General features: G+C 35.8%; 2 protein-coding genes and 1 long non-coding RNA gene across 3 annotated transcripts in view; 1 reads left to right on the top strand and 2 right to left on the bottom strand.

Annotated features, from left to right (window-relative positions):
• Positions 1 to 13,617, top strand: part of LOC134854869 (dual specificity tyrosine-phosphorylation-regulated kinase 4-like) — a 63,543-nt gene extending 49,926 nt beyond the window's left edge. The window contains exons 4-11 of the mRNA XM_063871231.1: positions 5,887 to 6,023; positions 6,744 to 6,884; positions 7,322 to 7,460; positions 8,001 to 8,088; positions 8,623 to 8,795; positions 9,553 to 9,746; positions 12,480 to 12,775; positions 13,374 to 13,617. Of these exons, the coding sequence (XP_063727301.1) occupies positions 5,887 to 6,023; positions 6,744 to 6,884; positions 7,322 to 7,460; positions 8,001 to 8,088; positions 8,623 to 8,795; positions 9,553 to 9,746; positions 12,480 to 12,775; positions 13,374 to 13,414 (1,209 nt within the window). The 3' untranslated portion in view covers positions 13,415 to 13,617. The remainder of the gene's footprint in view (positions 1 to 5,886; positions 6,024 to 6,743; positions 6,885 to 7,321; positions 7,461 to 8,000; positions 8,089 to 8,622; positions 8,796 to 9,552; positions 9,747 to 12,479; positions 12,776 to 13,373) is intronic.
• On the bottom strand, positions 1,111 to 2,605 carry LOC134841436 (uncharacterized). The gene is made up of 3 exons (XR_010162468.1): positions 2,507 to 2,605; positions 1,641 to 1,857; positions 1,111 to 1,327 (listed from the first exon to the last, which is right to left on the bottom strand). It is a non-coding gene; the product is annotated as an uncharacterized LOC134841436 (long non-coding RNA).
• LOC134854938 (uncharacterized) lies at positions 2,626 to 4,130 on the bottom strand. Its single transcript, XM_063871328.1, has 5 exons — positions 4,015 to 4,130; positions 3,633 to 3,727; positions 3,276 to 3,474; positions 2,700 to 2,881; positions 2,626 to 2,638 (listed from the first exon to the last, which is right to left on the bottom strand). Exons 1-5 carry the CDS (start codon positions 4,081 to 4,083, stop codon positions 2,626 to 2,628), a joined length of 558 nt encoding a protein of 185 aa, XP_063727398.1. The 5' UTR covers positions 4,084 to 4,130.
• Positions 13,618 to 19,751: the final 6,134 nt, after the last annotated feature.

The raw sequence follows: 19,751 nt of genomic DNA, 5'->3' as shown, positions 1-19,751 counted from the left end.
TTGAAAAAAGTTTGGACTATTTTATGAGCACTTTGATGATTATTTTCATGATGCAGAAAGCGCGACGCAATTTATTTATACGTGGTGAGTTACCTCGCACTGCAAAATTGTTTCAATTTGAATTGAAGCAAGCTAATCAATCGGTCGTACTAATTTTGTACTACTAAAATTTTCAAATTTGACGTTTGGTATTGACCAAAATTTAAGGTTTTTAATTTTCTCTTTACAAACAACTTTTTGTTACCAATTGAATTCAGTCGCAACATTCAGGGCTTTGTCTTGGTATACGAGCAACCTTGTTGTCAGACTTTGAACCCTTAAGGATCACAGGTGATTAACAGTGGGTGATTGAACCAGCCGAACAATTTTTGACGGAGACTTACTTGAAAAACTTTCATTTTTTTATGTCAGCCATTATAACCAACGTATTTGCACAATAAAGGTTAATTATTAAGAATTATTCAGTGTGACTGGGTAATGTGTATTATTCAGTAATGTGTTTATCTTTAACTAAAAATACATAATCAGCTACTGTCGTTTTTCGCGTGTAGATCTTTGGTTCCAAATATAGTTATCTATTTGTGCAAATTGTAAGATTTTGCGAAATTCTAATTATGAAAAGTTCGCGTTTCGTTAAAATGGTTGTAAATCTTCTATCGGATTGCTTGAAGGCTGACTATCGAACTTGCTTTCAGTTCATTGGCCACGGTTGACGCTAAAATCCTGTTTGTTGGAAATATCAGGTCGTCCACATCTCGAATGTTAATCTAAGATAAACAACAAATTTTAATTTTGATAAACGATATTTGCATGTTTACTAAATATCAAAGCCCAGTTAGTTCAACCGTTAGTTTTTCGTATAAGTTCATATAAAAGATTTTAAAGAATTTCATTTCAATTAAAAATATTAAATACTTTTTGTGAAGTCAGTGGCTTTAAACTGAAATGGGAAATAATATACTTACTTTTCCTTCATGCTTTCTACACACCTCTTGAACTGATTTCAACAAGCTCGCCTTGCTAATAACCGTCCAATAAGTATCCTCTTGCGTCATGATGTTGATAACATAAATGAAAGTTTTTCGGTCCAAATTTTTGCTTTTTTCATCTTTTTCATCCGATAAAATAGAAATTGCAACCTTAAGTGCAGTTCTGAATTCTAGAAACAGTGCATGCATTGCGAATGAAATCAGCTCGAGAAAAAGGACTCTGCGAGATATCCGATTGTCAAAGTGAGCCTCTATTACTTTCCAGTCTTTAGCAGGGAGGTTCATTCTGGTCCATAGTTTCTCAGCTCTTGTAATCTCGACATAGTCACTAAATCTTTCTAAAATACAAAAAACATATTTATAAAATCTTTTTTTTTCAACATCAAAACTTTTGAGATTGCGTCATCCGTTTTACAGGTTTTTAAAATACCATGTTGATCAACGTTTTCCGTTTATCCCTTTTTGCAAAAAAGCGCTAAAGTTGAAGTCTATTATACATTTGCCGCGGTTGAGAGGAAAAGGTCAACTAGGATGTTCGCTCTAATTTCATTCAATCAAATTTACAAACATAGATGGAACAGAAAGGAGAAGATCTGTTTTTTCTTCTATTTCCTAGGAAAGTGGGTTGGCCTTTCAAGAGGAGATTCTCACCTGATGACATTAACTTCTGTTTAAAACGGACAAGTTTTTTGTAGTTTGAACCTTCTCTGAAGTCATTGAATGGATACACTACTCCGTCTTTTCTGGTGCGCGTCTGTTGCTCTTTTTTTGTTCGTATCGGGGGCATTGAAGATCCTCTCGCTTTATTGCGTGTCCTCGAATCCAAACACCTTCTATCCAAGAGATCCAGCTTGATTACAGATGTTTCCTAAAAAACTTCTAATAAGTATTCAAGAGGAACTAAATTTACTGTTAAAAAGTTTTAGTCAAAAAGTCAACAATACAAGTGTTTATACAAAAAAGAAAAAAAATTATCGGAGACCAAGTTAACATAATCCTCCTCCTCCCTAGCCCCCCCTCCACCCCGTCAAAAAAACTGACCAAGTTAAGATCCTCCACCCCATCGCTTAATTTGAATTAAATTTGCTAAGCGCTGCATTTAAAATGCTCGATTTTGATTGGCTGAAAAATCCAAACTTAGAACCAAGTTAACATCCCCCCAAGGCTTGAGGGGATCTTAACTTGGTCCTTTATCTGTAAAAAAGAAAACTGCAGAGCTGTTTTTTGGAGATATTTTTGAAATGCTATTCGTACAGAAAGTTGCTGCTTTTACACGCGTTCACTATACACTTTAGTCTTATATAAATTTGCACTTTTGCACTGAAGTGGTGTTCAGACAAGTTTTAAGTCCGAAAACATGTCATAAAAAAACACCGACGGGTCGAGGGGCGGTGAAAGATCTGAAGATTTCTGAGTGACCACACAAAAAGGTTACACTTTTATGAATTGAACTACACAACTGGAAACGTGTCGTGCAATAGAACCTCATTTCAAAAAAAAATTAATTGAAAATTTACTTCTGCAGTTTGGTATATCTCTGCTGCGTGAAATAACTCGGACTGCGTGGCTTTGGTTTTCTTTTCAATAGTCTTCTTTTTCGTTGAGTTGTAACCACCCGTGCAATATCCCGATCTGTTCAGCAGCGAAAGCTGATTGAAGAAGTGAAAACTCCATGAGAGTAAATCGGTCGGATGATTCTCTGTCGCGTACATTTTGTATAATTCTGAGAGTAAAATAAACTTGTCATGAATTCCGTTAACTTTCGGTTGTTGTCCAGCAGCATTTTCTTGATGATTTTCTGCATTTTGAACCAATTCTGAGCTGTAATTCTCCAATTGTATTGATTTTTGTGTCTGATTCTGCTTCTCATCCGCGTAATATTTTTGTTTTTCCTAAAAATTATATTTATTTTAGTATCAGACAAAAAGTACTGTAACTTTCAGTTTTAATACGGTACAGCTTAAATTATTCGCATGATTTTCGAGAAAAAGTTTGCGTAAAATTACTAACAAAACCAAAAAATGTAAGCTGTTCAAATTTTCGAAATTTGAATCATTTATCGGCTACAATAAAAATTTCCGATACGATAATTGACGAAGCGTTTCCAGACAAATTTGTACAACTTATTAAGCGCGACCCCTGAAAATCTTAATTTAGACAGCCTAAAAATTGAGCGCAACGTCTGCCTGTCGGAAGCAATTAAATGCAATAACACTTCAAAAAATAATGGTTTTCTTTCAAATCTCTTTTAAAATAATATCGAAAAAGCTCTGAAGTTTAAATTACATCAGTGTAATCAATAGAAAGTGATGTTTTCGTGAGCTTTTGAACTAGACTCTTCCTATGGAAATCCCGATCTTTGATATAGTTTTCATCACTCTCCTCCAAATCAAGTTCGGGAACAGTTTCTTTCACGTTGGCGTTTATGATTCGGTAGAGGTCGTCAGAAATTGACGTCAACGCAAGGCTACTTTGGCAAGTGTACCTGAAAACAGTGGGTTTTCGTTTTCTACTTTTCAGATTAATATCAAAATAGTGAAAAGGGCGAAGATTCACAAGTAGATAATTCAGCAAAATTAGTTGATCATTAAATACAGTTCTGAGTTTTTTTGCAATTTATAAGTAAAAACAGCAAAAACTTACCTAATGATGTGATTTCTGTCCATTACGCAAACATCTACCATTTCATTTTCAGGTTCATCCACCATTTTAAAACCAAAAGCACTTGATATGTTGCCCTGAAACAAAGAATTTTTATACGAGCGATCCTAATTCACTTGTCTACTAACAACCTCGAAACAATTTTTGCATTACCAAGAGCTTGCAGAACATTTCATCGTAGAAAAAAATTCTCAACAAATTTTCGTAGCTAATAGAAGAAAGTAGAAAACTACCAGGTTTGCGGTACTTTTCTCTGTGTACTTGCACAGAACCAATAAAAAAGGTAATTTTAATATATGACTATTTCTATGTTAAGACTTTCTCTATTTGTATACCTACTGCAGGATTTGAATTTTGCACACACCTCGTAGTCGTAGACCGTCGGAACATGAACAGCAAAATCGGGACAAAAAGCATCGGCATATTCGCTCATTTGGTTATTTCTGTGCAGGCTGCCCAATACTGTTATTAGAAAACAATCCAGAACCTGTTAACATAGGTGGTGCCTGCTAATTCAAAATAATTTGCAATCTGTGAAAATTTCATAATGAGACTTCTGAAAAGTTGAATTTTTGTGAGATTGATTTTAGGAGAATGGGCGAGCATATCACGAAATCAACAGCCGATTTAGTAAATGAAACATTTTCGATATTTTATCTCTTCGTCTTACGAAAAGTTCTCTGAGTTTTAAAGACATTGAATTAGCTGGGGAAGCCCGACAATTTTATACAATCTCGATATAGTATACCTAACTTATATCGTGGAAAAACGTACCTACTAAACCCATAGTATCTAGCGGCATCATAACAAAATGGTAACTTTATAATTAATGAGCTAAAAATGTTTTCAATGGGATGATTAGGCAAATAAAACTAGCGTGTAACGCACCTCCGGTGCTTCGAGTTTTTGAGAACTCATAAAAAAACCTGTATTTTGAAAAATAAAAGATCTGCAATCTTCGAGTGTACTCTGACAGCACCCAATAACAGGCTTCGTAATTTCAAATTTAGCGAAGTTTTTTTTCTATTATTTTTTCATTCATATTTTGAAAAACCATTAAAGTTTGTGAACCATTTAATTTTGTGAAGTTTTTTATATCTAAGTTCTGTGAAAAATGTCATGACAAAACCTCATATTTTGGAAACTAAAAGCACTTGAGCAGTCGCATTTGGACGCAAAGTTTGCAAATCCTGAGAGTACTCTCACAGTAGCCAAGTACAGGGTTTGGAATTTCAAATTTTGGGGAAAAAACAGCAAAACCATAAAAACGTCACATCTCAATAATTACAAAGACTTGAGCAGTCATATGTGGAGGCGAGATTCGCAATCCTCTGGAGTACTCTGACAGCCCCCCACTATAGCGTTGGGATTTTCATTGGGAATTTCAAAGCGTTGGCACCCAAACCCCAAACACAGGGTTAAAAAATTTAAATTGAGTTTTCCAAAAAGTTTTGAAAAAGTCACATAAATCGTCGTCTCTCGTACACGAAAAAGATTTGGGCATTCATAATTGGAGACCAAATCGCAACCCCCGGGGGAACTTTGACAGCATCCCACTTTTGTGTTGCTAACTTTTAACTCGGTGGTACAAACACTAGGCTCAAACTGAAAAATCAAAATAAATTCTTAAGCATAGCAAAATACGATATAACTTTACCACGCATAGACGTTATGCCCTCAACTGTTGCAAAAAACGCTTAAACATGGCAAGATACATGTCACACACATTTAATATAGTTTAGATGACGTATCGGGCGAAGTGACTTGTCATGGGAATTAAAGTAGTCGAGGTTTGCTTTTCTGAGTTCGACGTCCAAATAGTTACCACATGATTTTGTTACCTGTAATTTTTCTTGTAAACTGATAACTTCTTCTGCCAGTTTTGCTTTGATTTGCATCTTGTTTTCAAAGAAAATAAAGATACTGTAATTGTTTTGGTGTGATAACGTCTTCAAATCTAACTGATATCTTTTTCCATTAAAGAAACAAAGCGCCTCAATTTTAGGGCCATTTTTCCCGCAAATTGCCATTTGTCAGAACTAGGAACTTGTAGCGTAGCGAAGAAGCAAACTTCTGAATCGAAACGATTTCGCAAAAAATATATATATTTTTAAAAATGAAAAATTTGCTATGTTTCAAAAGACTTTACAATTCACTTTGTTTTAAGATGTATATTCATAAAACTCCCTTTGTTTTCTGTTGAGTGTACAATATTGTCAATTCCTTTCTGTTTCAGGTAACAGGAGACCAAGTGTTGTTTCGTTATGAGTTATTCGACACTCTGGGCAAAGGAAGCTTCGGACAAGTCATCCGTGCATTCGATCACCAGAAACAGAAGTTCGTCGCCCTAAAGATAATCCGAAACAAAAGACGGTAATTTACGTTGTTTTTAATGACAAAGAAATATAAAAACGCTCGGTATTATGTTACGTTAGCTTTTCAAAGATTTGAAATATAACAAATGTCTATTCACCTTTAAGTTTTATGCAAATCGGTTTCTTAGATAATGATATTCATTCTTAGTACCACGAATTAAAGTTATTTGATTTCATTGAAAAACACGACTGAGTAATCGGAATTAAACATGACAAATGAAGATAAACGCTCACAAGTTTGTAGTGTTAGTCTTTTTTATTTTTCAAACAAGTTAAAAGTCTTCGAAAAGTTTTGAAGGAAATAAAAAATTTTGTGGGAATTTTTATATAATAATTATTTACCTAAACTAAAATAAAATTTGAGACCTCTTTGATCTTTAGTAAGACAATGTTCAAGTAGGGGGCTTTATACAGGGCAGGGCGACAATTCGTAACAGGTGACAATTCGTAACAAGCGACAATACGTAACAAGGCATTGGCAAGTAGAATACGATTGCTCCCCTTCGCTCCGCGGCGCTTACATCCAGCACGAGAGGAATACTGCGCGTGAATCAGTGTTCCCCGCTTAAATTACTGCTACGAATTGTCGCCTGTTACGAATTGCCGCTTCATATTAATACAGTAGGGGTCCCATCTGGACCTGAAACCTGACTTAATAACAGGAAAAGTATTCTGAACTGTACTACTGCGTGTTATTCGTGCGTGTTTGTCTGCGTAGGTTCCACGCACAGGCGCTGATAGAAGTGGAGATTCTGGAGAGACTGAAGGAGAGTGACAAGGAGAATGATGGCAACATCATCCACCTTCAGGACTGGTTCTACTTCAGAAACCACCTCTGCATCACATTCGAACTACTGGGGTCCGATAAAATCTCTAAAAATTCCATTTTTGAGAGGAGTCTTTTTACTTTAACGGTTCCAATTTGGAAGATAAGAAAATCTGAAAATTCTAGCTTTTAAAAAAACTCTCTCTTTCACTTAGAGGCTGAATAGTTACGCTGCTATCATTTGAAAGTATTTAACTATTCATAGCCATATGAATGGAAACCGCTCAAAATCTTTCACAAAAGGACACAAATTTGAGTACAAACAAACTCCATATTTTTTTATACAAATAAAACTTCTATCAAAGAAATCCTTGTTCAGTAGCGACCCATTCACACACCAATTTGATTTACACTGAAATAACTCATCGTTTTAAATAGCAAGCATTTCTGGTCTATTTTTTTATGAAATCTCTTTTACTCGTGAACCAATACTTTTGAAAATGTATTTGACTGGTGTTTATTGTGTGCAGTATGAACCTGTATGAGCTGATCAAGATCAACAACTACCAGGGCTTCTCCTTCAGCCTCATAAAGAGGTTCGCCTACTCCATACTGCAATGTCTCCTCCTCTTCCACCAACAACACATCATACACTGCGACCTAAAACCAGTCAGTTTTATTATTTATTAGTCAGCAACTTTTTTCAAAGCTTTATTGTTTCCGAGACAATCTTCCTGTTCAATCTATCAGAACTTCAGAAAAACTATAGTATGATTTTTTTATTAATTATTCCTAGCAATTTTTTTTTGAAACTTTGTAGTTTCCTAGCAAATTTCCTGTTCAATCTCTATCAGAACGTCAGAAAAACTAAAGGATGATTTTTTTGTTTATTAATTATTCCCAGCAATTTTTTTGAAACTTTATAGTTTCCGAGCAAATGTCCTGATCAATCTCTTTCAGAACGTCAGAAGAACTTCGAGCAAATATCCTGTTTAATCTATCGACGTCAGAAAAAACTATAGGTTGATGTTTTTACTGTTCAACTCTTTTAAATTATTATTCAATTTTTTCGTTAAAGTTTTCAAGCAAATTTCCTGTTCAATCTATCAACGTCATAAAAATTGTGGGTTGACATTTTTAAATCATCCGTGCTTTTGATATCATCTTATTTTGTAACTATTCATTAAATTAAGGTTGTTGTAATCATAGGAGAACATCCTGCTGCAGGCCAACTTCAAGGGCACCAGTGCCATCAAAGTCATCGACGTCGGCTCCAGCTGCTTCGTCGGAAAACAAGGTACCACGAGGAACGAAAACGGGTTAAATACACTGATGGAATGTTTTATGATTATTTTTAGTTTTTATGGTTCATTTAAGCCCTTGATAACTATAACATATAAACTTATATTCAAAAAGAGCAAATAAGAACATTTCAAAAATTGATTGAAATCTTTTACTAAATGCTACAACTATTGTCGCAAAAACTTTTGTCGGAGCGATGCTTATTTCCATCTGCGCAGTAACTGAGCACCTTATTTCTCACTCAAATATCATTTGAATGTAGAAAAGGCATGATTTTATACTGATGATGCATCGATGATCATTGATCTATTTAACAAAAGCTTGTCCGTCATATGGGCATACATATTATTTTTGATATTAATTTTGTCTTTCGGACCGATCAATTGGAGCAAATAGATGAAAACGAAAATACCTTTGTCTCTGACGCGCTTAAGGTTTTCCAATCACATACAGCAGATAATTTCCACTTTTTGAACAACTTTTCGCACAAGTTTCAATTCCAATTTGGTTCAATGTGGATCTATTTCAGTTTACACATATATCCAATCTCGCTTCTACCGGTCACCAGAGGTCATCCTGGGGCTGGAGTACTCCTCCCCCATAGACATGTGGTCCCTGGGATGCATCCTGGCTGAACTCTACACCGGATACCCCATCTTCCCAGGGGAGAACGAGGTCGAACAACTCAATTGCATCATGGAGGTAGGCATCATATAACAAGTTCCAATCGAAGTTCTTTAGAAAAAATTACGAAAAACTAATACATAAACTTGGTGCATATACGCAACAGCAGGCGCTGATCTAGGAATTTCTCGAGGGGGCCCGGCGGACTTTCAAAAAAAAATTTCTGAGCTCTCCCAAACCACTATAAAGACACAAATTTGACCAAATTTTCTGCGCCGCCGGCAAATTTTTGAAAAAAGACCAAAAAAGGCGTTTTTAGGCAGTTTTTGGAAAATTTCGCCCAAAAAATCGCTGTTTTTCGGCGCGCGCTCCTCAAAAATAGTATAGATTGGCGTCCGTCAGCAAACATATATATCTCAAAATAGCACGAAGGGGGGCCCTTTGGGTCGGCAGGGGGTCGAATCCCTGAGGGGGGGGGGCGTCCCCCCCCCCCCTCTTCTAAATCCGCTACTGCGCAACAGTCCAAAAAATCATGAAACGAACCAAAAAAAACAGTCCGATACAAAACAGTCCGGTTTAATGTCACCGGTGTATTTGTATGGGATTGTTTAGTGCAGACACGATAAATTCAGAGACATTTTTAAAGTTTCTGGTTTTAGAGTTCTGTTCTTAGAGTATAACGAAGCCTCAGAGCTGTATGTAAAGTTCTGTTAAATCACTTTTTTGCCAATCCATAATTTTTGCCAAACAATGTTTATGGTTACTAACTTATTGTGCTAGACATCAAGTTGTTTAAATGTGAAACTTGACAAATACCTGACAACCATTTTTTCAGATCTTCGGCGTGCCTCCTTCGAGCGTGCTGAAGGATGCCACACGCAAGAAAGTGTTCTTCGATTCACGCAACTCCCCCCGGTGCCTGACCAACAGCAAGGGCAAGAAGCGCAAGCCCAACAACAGGACCCTAGAACAGTCACTCAAAAACTGCACAAACCCCGATTTTGTGGACTTCGTCCGAAAGTGCCTCAAGTGAGTACACTCGCTCATCGAAAAAATCACTGCCATGTTTATGGGAAGGGTAGAAATTTTTCATGGATACTTTTAAATCAAACCGTTCGATTTTTGCTCACTAAGATCAAAAACAAATATTTTAAAACAGTATATTAACAGTCTTTGGCCTCGTATTTCTCATAAAATGACAAAAAAATTTAGATATAATCCAATTACACACCCAGTCAAGCATTCTTGATACATCACAAAAAATTAATTTTATTTTAAAACAATAGTGAAACCAGAGTAGCCGATTGCTAGCTCTACAAGTAGTCGGTTATTCTGAACACAGAAATTTTCGGCATAAAACTGAAGCAACAATGTCAGTTATTTTTTAAACAAAAACAATTCTTAAAGAAGGATAGCCGGTTGCTGTGCAAGTAGCACAGATCGAATTTTCCGACCATATTTAAAATTATTTTTCAAATTGAAGTTGTGCTCTGTATGCAATGGGATAACAACTATACAAACGTGATAAGTTAAGGAATAAAGCATAATCGACAACAGTTGTCAAAAAAAACAAATAAGCAAAAAATGAAAGAAAAAAATCAAAATGTTTCAAATTTTTTTTTCACAAAGATGTTTTTGGACTTTTTTTGCCTAGGTACCATTCAATAAAGCTTAATATTTGTCTAGAACCCTTGATAACTTATTGAATATTCTCTTTTCATTCAAGTTTCCGTATTTTCAGTTGAACCTTATCAACTGATAGTTAATTAATTGATACTAATACCTCGTTATATTCATTTAAGATGCGCATGTGTACTTCTAACCCCTAAAGGAAATGAAGTGCAAATTAAATGTAAAAATTGCGCACTTAAGTGTAATGAACGTAGTGAGTACTCTTATACAGGTCCTGCTGATTTTTTTTTCAGGATAAAGTCTTAAAATTTGTTCACGCTCAATTTTGATTTTTTTTGCGGTTTCAAGTTCAATTCATTTCTATTGTTAAAAGGAAGACAAACTCCACTATCGAACAGCAAAAGTGTAAGAGTCCCGAAAAACGTGATCGACTTCTAATTTCGAAAATGGAAATTAGTTATCAGAGTTCCCAGCGAAATAAGTTTTGCCTATTGATCCAGTTGTCTCAAATTGGGTTAACTTTAAAAAAAAAGGTCCGTCATATAATGTTCTACAAATTCAAAGAGCTCCAAGACCATCTTTTTTCCCTAGAATTTCAAAAGTTGAAGGTTTTTGAAAAAACAAGTCAATTTTTTTTAGTTTCCTTGCGTTCATTACTCTTTTCCAGCTGCCAGTTGGCTATGTTTTCCTTTTTCTTCCCTTTTTTGGCATCTGCCAGCCCAAATTGAAAAAATATAGCCCTGCACTCGATGGGTAGCAATCACTATGCAAATAAGTAATCATGTGGGTTCAACTGTTTAGGAGTAGAGTAATAAATGACATCACAGACAAAAAAAACTGGTGAATGACAAGGAGACCATAATCCAGACCATGAATTTATTAGACAAACATGAGAGACAGTAAAGCATACAAAGCAGGAGCAAGGCCCCAATTAGAAGAAAACTAGCGCATGATTAGCACATACGGGGCTTCAAATAGATCGTAGAACGTAATAGGAGCTTTCTAAAACATGTACTAAAACAGCCATATTTAATGCAATCGTGAAGATAAAAAGGGCTCATCTATCAAAGGTTTCTATTTCATGAAAATCGCCATATCTCAAAACCAAAAAGATTAGAGCAGATAAAATTTAAGGCAGATTTGCTAACCTATGTTGTCCCATGACTGCATCCCACCATAGGGTTAAGAACTTCAATTTCTGTTGAAATTTCAAGTTTGTATTTTTGACAAAACAAAGGATTTGAGCAGTCATATTTAAACGCCAGTTCTGAAACTCCTGAGTTTGTTCTGACAGCACCTCACTATAGGGTTGAGAATTTCAAGATCGTTTAGTTTTTTTTTATATCTAAGTTTTTTTTGAAAAAATTTGAAAAAAACATAGAAAAACGCCATATCTCGAAAACCAAAAGAATCTGAGCAGACATACTTGGACTCCAGATTTGAAACCCCTGAGTATCTCCAGACAGAACCCCACTATAGGGTTGAGAATTTCAAGCTTCAATAGTTTTTTATCCAAGTTTTTCGAAAAAAAACGCCATATCTCAAAAAACAAAAAAATTTCAGCAGTCATACTTGGACGCAGATTTGCAATCTCTGAAAGTAACCTGACAGAACCCCACTATAGGTTTGAGGATTTGTCGTTCGGTTAGCGTTTTTTTTTCTAAGTTTTTTGAAAAAACTATTTAAATAATAATAAAAAACGCCAACTCTCAAAAACCAAAAGGATTTGAGCAGTTATTCTTGGACGAAAGATTTGCAACCCTTGAGCTTACCCTGACATCATCCCAGTAAATCTTTGAGAAGTTTTTTTGTAGTTTTTTTACATCGAACTTTTTCGAAAAAAAAAATGCAAAAATCATAAAAAACACCCAATTAGCAAGGCACCACAATTAGAAGATAATTATTAGCCGAATAGGGACCCACTATTTGTTACAGCAGTTGGCCTTAGTTTCGTTCAATTTAAGGCAAGCAAGTTGTGAAACAATTATTGGTTTACCGCCAAAATGCCTTCAATTTGTTTGTATAGCTAGTTATTAAGTTCACTGTCTAGATCAGACCGATCTCCTTGCCATTCACCAAAAACACTTACACAAATATACATAGATGGATATATTAAGTTTTGCATTTAAGCTGGGACGCCAACGAACGCATGAATCCACAAGAAGCATTGGAGCACCCGTTTCTGTTCGAAGCACGCGAACACTACAGACGCAAGAAGCGAAAACAGAACCAGAGTCAGCTCACCAGTCGCCACTCGTCCACTTTCAAGCCCCACTCACTTCCTAGCATCACTGCACATGCGGGGAGTAGTCACAATAACATGGGTGGGGTTGGGACAGGAACTATTAACTCAAGAAACAACTACAGCAACAATCACCACTTGAGTTTATCCAGGCACAAGGCAGCGAACAACGGAGTGAAGCCAGGTAAATGCTAGATCTTCATGTGTATACCACCACATAAATACCGAATAGGTGAAAAAATGTTCAAAAAATCAACGCTCTTTAAAGAGTTATCAGCTTATTTCTTTTCAGATTTTTGAATACTGAATTTTGATTGGCTATCATAATTTTTGGACATTCGGTCCTTTAGGCATGGTGGCTTCTCCCGTAGAGCACATTCCAACGACCCACGTTTCACAGAAAGTTTCACAATAAGTGGCGGTTAAATGTGCTAGAAAATTCAAATGAAGCAAAGATATGATAGATGAATTTATTCTGCTTCACTTATAATTCATCGTCGCTTTTTGATTTTAGCACAAGATGCGAACTGCTCAAACACTCAATTAGCTCGAGTTTTTGCAATTAAGCGAAACTCTCGAGAATAGGCCTAAGGAAAAATTAAATAAACCCGCTTAGCTCATGGAGAAGATTCATTTGCTGGTCAATTCTGTATGTAAGATTTTAGGTAATTTAATATTTTTCAGTTTCCTTAATATTTCGAATTCAGTTCTGAGCTTCGTGAGATTAAAATTTTTTGAGTTTTGTAAGAACTTAGGAGCAACCAACTAATTTGATGTTCTAGATAAACAATCTACAGCCGAAATTTCGCTGCCCAAGCTGTAAACAGAATTCTCGAGATTTCAACAACAACCCCCTCTCTCTATCTCTATCTGATTTTCGCCTCACAAATGCTGCTGCTTCAATAATCTCATATCACAGAAACAAAAAGAATTAAGTTCTATTTTCATATGTTTGAATTATTTATCTCAAATTGATTAGAGCTTACAAAAATTTTAATAAACGAGTCCGAAGCTTTACTTTCTCATTCAGTTGTTTCATAAATTCTCGGCAGAGGCTGTTTCAAACTGTGTTGTAAGTTTGCAATTCCCATTCCTAATCCGACTCCAAATCCCAAAACAAGGGGCCATCTTTTGCGCTTAAAGAGCAGAGAATAAACACCTCCAACTGTCAATCCTGAGACACATTTAATCGTTGTGTCTCTGAGAGCAATGTCGAGTTTCCTGAAGGTCACGTCTTCAGACGGAACATCAACGAACACTTTGTTACTTTTAACAGAACTCATTTTCTGCCTGAAAATGAAAAATAATACATTAGAAGAATACACAAAAACCCACCTGTTCCTCAAAAAGCCAAGCATATTTTAAATTATCAATAACTGCGCGTCTGCAACGGTAAATGAACCCATTTTTGCAAAATCTTGCACCGATCGTTCGAATTAATAGTCTTTAGAATCTTCTGAGTATTCACACTAGTCACTAAACTTGAACCTGATTCTGGAAAAATTCAACTAGGTTTTCTTCAGAAGCAGAATAACGACTGAAAGTGTTCCAATATGATACCTCAGTTAATTTTCTGTGGGTTTTCTCCGAGGAAGTCTAAATTGTCTTGAAAAAAAAGAACACCCTGCAGTCTGCACCATAGTTACTAATAGAAAAACCTTAATCAATGCCACTTCAGACATTTAGTTAGTTTTGATTGGTTCGTAATAATTTTAGATGCGCTCTAATAAAAAAACATACCCAACAGACTTTTGCAAAAGAGTCAATGAACGCAAGTAAACAGAAACATAGCCAATCGAAGATTTGAAAAGAGCAATGAACGCAAGTAAACATAAAAAACACTGACTTTGTTGAAAAAACTTTCAAATTTCAAAGACAAAATAAATCGATATAAGCTCTTTGAATTTTCAAAACGATTTATGATTGGCGCTTTTTTGATGACATTAACCCAACTTGAGAAAAATGGATCAACAAGTAAAGTTTTTAATCCGCTGGAAATCTAAAAAGTGAATTCCACTTTTGAAACTAGAAATCGTTCACGAATTTTTGCGCCATTTGCACGTTCGTATTTGGAGAGGGCTATTTACGTCACTTTCAACAGATGAATTTCAATTGAACTCAAAAAGTGCATATATACTTAAGTGCATCAATATTTTAAGACTTTTTCCTGAAAAAAAAACCAGCAAGTTCTATATAAGAGGCTTCACTACATTCATTACTCTTAAAAAATACTGACTTGTTTTTTAGAAGCCCTTAAAGCTAGAACAATTTATGATTGGCTCTTTTTTGATAAAATTAACAAAATGTGAAAATACTGGATCATAAGTAAGTTTTTCATTTCGCTGAAAAATCTGAAAATTAAATTCCACTTTCAAAACTAGAAGAAAATCAAGCGTTTCGTGACCTTAACCCTTTTGCTGTTCACTAAAGGAGTTTGCCTTTTTTTAACAAAGGAAGTTAATTAAATTTGATGCGAAATCAAAAGTCAAAACGCGAATAAGTAAATTGAGCTTCAATAAATTTTAAGACTTCACCTGAAAAAAAAACAATCGCGACCTATATAAGAGTCTTAATTACGTTCAACATTCATTGACTCTTAAAAACATGTTTTAAGTGTGATTAGTTTCGGAATACTTCTAATCAAATCATTTTTTAAAAAGATTTTGCTTTAACGATTCAAAAATAATTTCGATTTCATTTTTACTCCTTTGAACTCATGAATCAACAAGGGCCTGCGGCCGACAGTTTTTCCTTTGGAAAATTGGTTGCGGGACAAAACAATATCGGAGCAGATACTCTTTTTAGAGCCAGTTTGTCCTGCACTTGAACGGCACACGAGGAATATTTTCAATTTCGAAAAATCTAATGTTTTGTAGGTCTACTAATAAAAGAAATAGGCAATAGGCTAATCCGCCGATGGTCCCACAAGGTTTTCGCAAGGTTTCAACACATCTTTCCAAAACGGGGTTGGGTCCAATAAAATATCAACAGGCGAAACAGCCATGGGTAGAATACTTTAAACATTTTGGATAAACAGCCGAGTAAAACTGAAAGTTCACTGCCAAGAAAAAAAACAACTGATTGAACTAAATAACTGACTGAACGAAACAGCAAAAGTGGCTACAGAAAAAATGTCCTGCTTCCGAGAATTTATCCAAGTGATTGATCTTTTGTTTGCACTCAAAAAGTCTGCCTTCCCAAACTAGCATTTTGCCTAAACAAAAACATTGAGCTCAGCGAGATCCAGTCTGCACTAACCTGTCAGCAGAAATTCAAAAAATGATTGGTAATTATAAAAAAAATGAAGAAAGTCGATGAAACTGATAGGGTGCCTGTTACTTATATAAAAACAAATCCATTACTGAAGATTATTTATCTGATATTATTTAAGGTTTTCACAATATTGATTCTTAACTCATTTAGCCAGTTATCAGTTTTCCCTAGTTTTTACAGAAAAATCAGTCCACGAGTCTAATGTGACGGAGATACTTTTCAAAGAAAGTCATCTAATTTATGAGAGAATGTTGAATAAACTAAATAAATAAATAGAAAAATCCCAAATTTTGTTTCTATCTGGAAATTTTATTACTCGTATTTGACGAATCGTGTGAAGAAATCGATATTAACAGCTTAATATAAAATTTTAAATAGTTTAATAATTGCAAGAGCTAAAAGACAAAGAAAAACAATAATAAATGAGCCTTGTTTCTGTCAGTCGTCGAGAAGACATAGAAAATCTACGCTGGATACAAAAGATTGTTCCAATATCGCATAAAAAGACTTAAGTACGGTAGCGTGAAGTCTGCAGAAGAGGTATGTGAGAGGTTCTTCTTGCTCATATATTGACACATATGCTAAGCGGGGCTTCGCAAAACATGCGATACCAAACAAACATAGCATTCCGAGCTAGCAGACAGGAAAATAGCAACAACAACAACATAAGCAGACAGGAACGAAGTGAAAGCCACCAAGACGAAGAAAAAAAACTGTAAAATCGTCAAAAAAACCTTAGCTACAGAAATTTGCAAAAACTTGCTTCGTATGTTGTTCAGTTCAAGTAAAAGAGTTCCAGCAACACAACTGCTGGCCTTAAATTAGTATTCAGAAACGTCTTTCAAGAGGCAACTAAGCCGACGGCACTTGGTTAAACGTCCGTCGAGTCCAATACAATAAAAATGTTGTCATGAGAAACTTTCATAAAGTTCGGAAACTCTAAATTTTGACACCCTTGGCTCTCCATAAACACACAAAACGGTGAGCATGTATGTTCCCAACAAAAGACTAAAAATAAGGTTACTAAGCCGATAAAACAAGTCGAAACCATTTAGACTGAAAGAAACTTTGAAGCAAAACAAAAAAACCAGTTATACAAAGTGTTAATAGAAGTGCAAATGACAAGATTTAATCAAAAACAATTTTAAAAATAGCTTACTGAACAAGAAAAAACGATTAGGTGGCTAAGAAACGTAAGAAGGCCAGTGATTGGTCAATAATTTTTTGAAACTGAAAATTTTTAGTTAAAACAGGTCCTAGTCGGATTCGAACATAGGCCCTTAACCTTCTCAAGCGCAATTATCATCTCTAGACCAAGTTTGACGGAGAAGCTAAAAACACATATTAATCAAACTATCAAATGATTCAAAAGATTTTGTTACTAGAAGGGAGGGGGGGGGGGGGGGTGGTGTCTGTATGGAGGGGCGGACGCCTCCCCCCAAGGATTCGACCCCTGCCGACCCAAACTTTCTAAAGGCTCCTTCGGGGCTAATATATACTAATTTTGAGGGGGAGCGCGCGCCGAAGAAATGTGATTTTTTGGTCAAAATTTTCCAAAAAGTGCTTAAAAACGCCTTTTTCCCTTCTTAAAATGTTTGTGTGAAACTTTCCCAAGGTGATATACTAACTTCTTCGTATTTTTCCAGCTACCATAGAATGGGATTAATGTTTTATGCAAAGGCAATTTTTAAATTCCTATCCTCAATTGCTTGCGAAGTTTTCTGAGGATGCAGTACTAGTTTCATCATTCAGTTCACTGCTTCTATAGAACTTCCATTGGTCACGGCTTTTTGAACGGCATTTTTGTGCTCCCAACTCAGAATGTTTGTGCGAGTTTTTCTGAAGGTGTTTTGCTCTTGGTTGTTTTTTAACAGCTGTCTTTATACTTTTTTTTGTAGATGAATTGTAATGCCTGTCGAACTTGAGAAAAAATAACCTGGGGTATATTAGAGCAGTGTGAAGCGCGAAATGTAAAGGAATTCTTTGAAACCGCTGGTCGACCAGCTCAAGTTGCTAGTCGTCTTCAATCAGAACGAAAACTTCGACAGCGCATTAAAGATCAAACGTTGAGGAAAAACTGTTACGAAGTGTTGATGGATGCCTAAAAAACTCGGTAGTCAATTCAAAATTGATCATGATAGTTACGTTGGATACAGACTTGTGTATAGAGGGACAGCAACATAGAGAAGTAAAATTGTTCTCACCGATGGTCCGAAAGGTTTTCTGCGGCCTATTGAAAATGACGCTAGTGATCTTTCGATAATTCAAAAAAGCAGGGACGCTTCTCAATTGTTTTTGATGCTGGGACCTGTTAGGTTCATTAACTCTAACTGCGAACCCAATTGCGAGTACGACTTCTCCAGTTTGGATACTTCTCTCGTACGAATCCGAACCATAAAGCCTATGCGAACCAAAAAAAGAAATTTTTGTTAAATACGGTCCTGAATTTTTCGACGTTTCAGAATCTATGTGTTCAACATGCGTAATGAAACTAACAGAAGACGCTCTATTTGAAGCGAGTTTGAATAACTTGACTCCATCAGCCCCAGAGTATCACACTCACTTTCAAACTCAACAAGTAGAAATAAATGAATTTTCTCATAAAACTATAGAGCCTGAGATTGAATTCAATGCAGAAACATCAGCCTCAAACTTAATTGGAAAAAAACGCCGGAGGCTTACAAATAAACAAAAATTCAAGCAGTATAACGAAATAGTTGGATCTTTTGACATGTACAGTGAGTTAAGTAGCAATAGTTCCACATCAGTTCCAGCCCAGGAAGGCCCAATTGATGAGCTGTTGATATCTCGCGATTGCGGAAACAAGCTGGCGGAGCCCGAGGAAAACCAAAACCAAAAAGAAATATTGGAGTCAGAGTTTTCGATTTCAGACAAACTCAATTTCCTCCACGATGTTCGAAGTCGAATTACCAGTTCCCCGCTTCCCCAAGCTGAAATACTTTGTCTTCCGTCAAACGATTCAGATTTTTCGGCAAATTGTTATATTGTACCAGACGAAAGAACTTTGTATCCAATGAGCATTCCTCTGTATACAAACTCAACTTGTAGCAAAAACAACGTTGCATTTTTAATTCGATCCTATCCTATCATAAACTGTCAGATACCGCAGTATATGATCTCTGTCAATTAATGAACTATGTTCTGCCTCAACCAAACACGCTCAATTCAGCTTACAGTTTGATAAGCAATGCGAAGAAAACTTTAGAAGACCTTACATCTAATTCAGGACTTGATAAGTCAAGCGTGAACTTTTGTATTCTGAAATTTGGCTTTCTGTTGAAGGAAATGGTCTCGAGAAATATCAAATCAATTTTAAAATATGAATCAAGAAATGTAAATGATTAGTGTGATTTTCCAGTTAGTTAGTTGACAAAATCAAGTCGCTCCAATGAGATCAATTTGGATCTAGTTCTTTCAACAGATGGAGAACTTTTGTAAACTCAAGCCCCGCCCACCAAATGTATCCAATCTGGCTCGGAATACTACAGTTGCCTGCAAAGTTACGATTGGCGAAAAAAAATTGCACTGGCTGGTTTGTTTTTAGGAAAAGGAAAACCTTTGTGGCACAAAAATTTGGCAAAGTTGAAGGACGAATGTGATCGCGAAGTGTTTGTGAGTTTACCAAACGAAAGAGAAAAGTTTGAAGTTAAGAGTTGTTCTTATAGTGGCCGATCTTATGGCGAAGCCAGATATTTTAAACATGTATCACCATAATGGCTTTTATGGTTGTACTTATTGTACTTTTCCCGATTTTACTATAGGGCGCAGTCACTGCTACTACCCAGCCAAAATTAAAGCTAAAGGAGTTGTTCGTAATTTGGAAATTAGAATCCGTGAAACGGAATTGAACGAAATCTATGTGCAAG

This window comes from Symsagittifera roscoffensis, chromosome 1 (assembly GCF_963678635.1).
Source record: "Symsagittifera roscoffensis chromosome 1, txSymRosc1.1, whole genome shotgun sequence".
Classification (NCBI taxonomy): Eukaryota; Metazoa; Xenacoelomorpha; order Acoela; family Convolutidae; genus Symsagittifera; species Symsagittifera roscoffensis.
The sequence above is the reverse complement of the archived record's forward strand: the minus strand, read 5'-3'. Positions and strand labels throughout refer to the sequence as shown.

Bases quoted from the DNA above. Each gene is read 5' to 3' on its own strand.
- LOC134854938 (XM_063871328.1), bottom strand. From the start codon at position 4,083: ATGAGCGAATATGCCGATGCTTTTTGTCCCGATTTTGCTGTTCATGTT. The intron at 3,475-3,632 runs GTAAGTTTTTGC...CACTGTTTTCAG, and splicing joins GACAGAAATCACATCATTAG to GTACACTTGCCAAAGTAGCC. The intron at 2,882-3,275 runs GTAATTTAAACT...TATAATTTTTAG, and splicing joins TTTCTATTGATTACACTGAT to GAAAAACAAAAATATTACGC.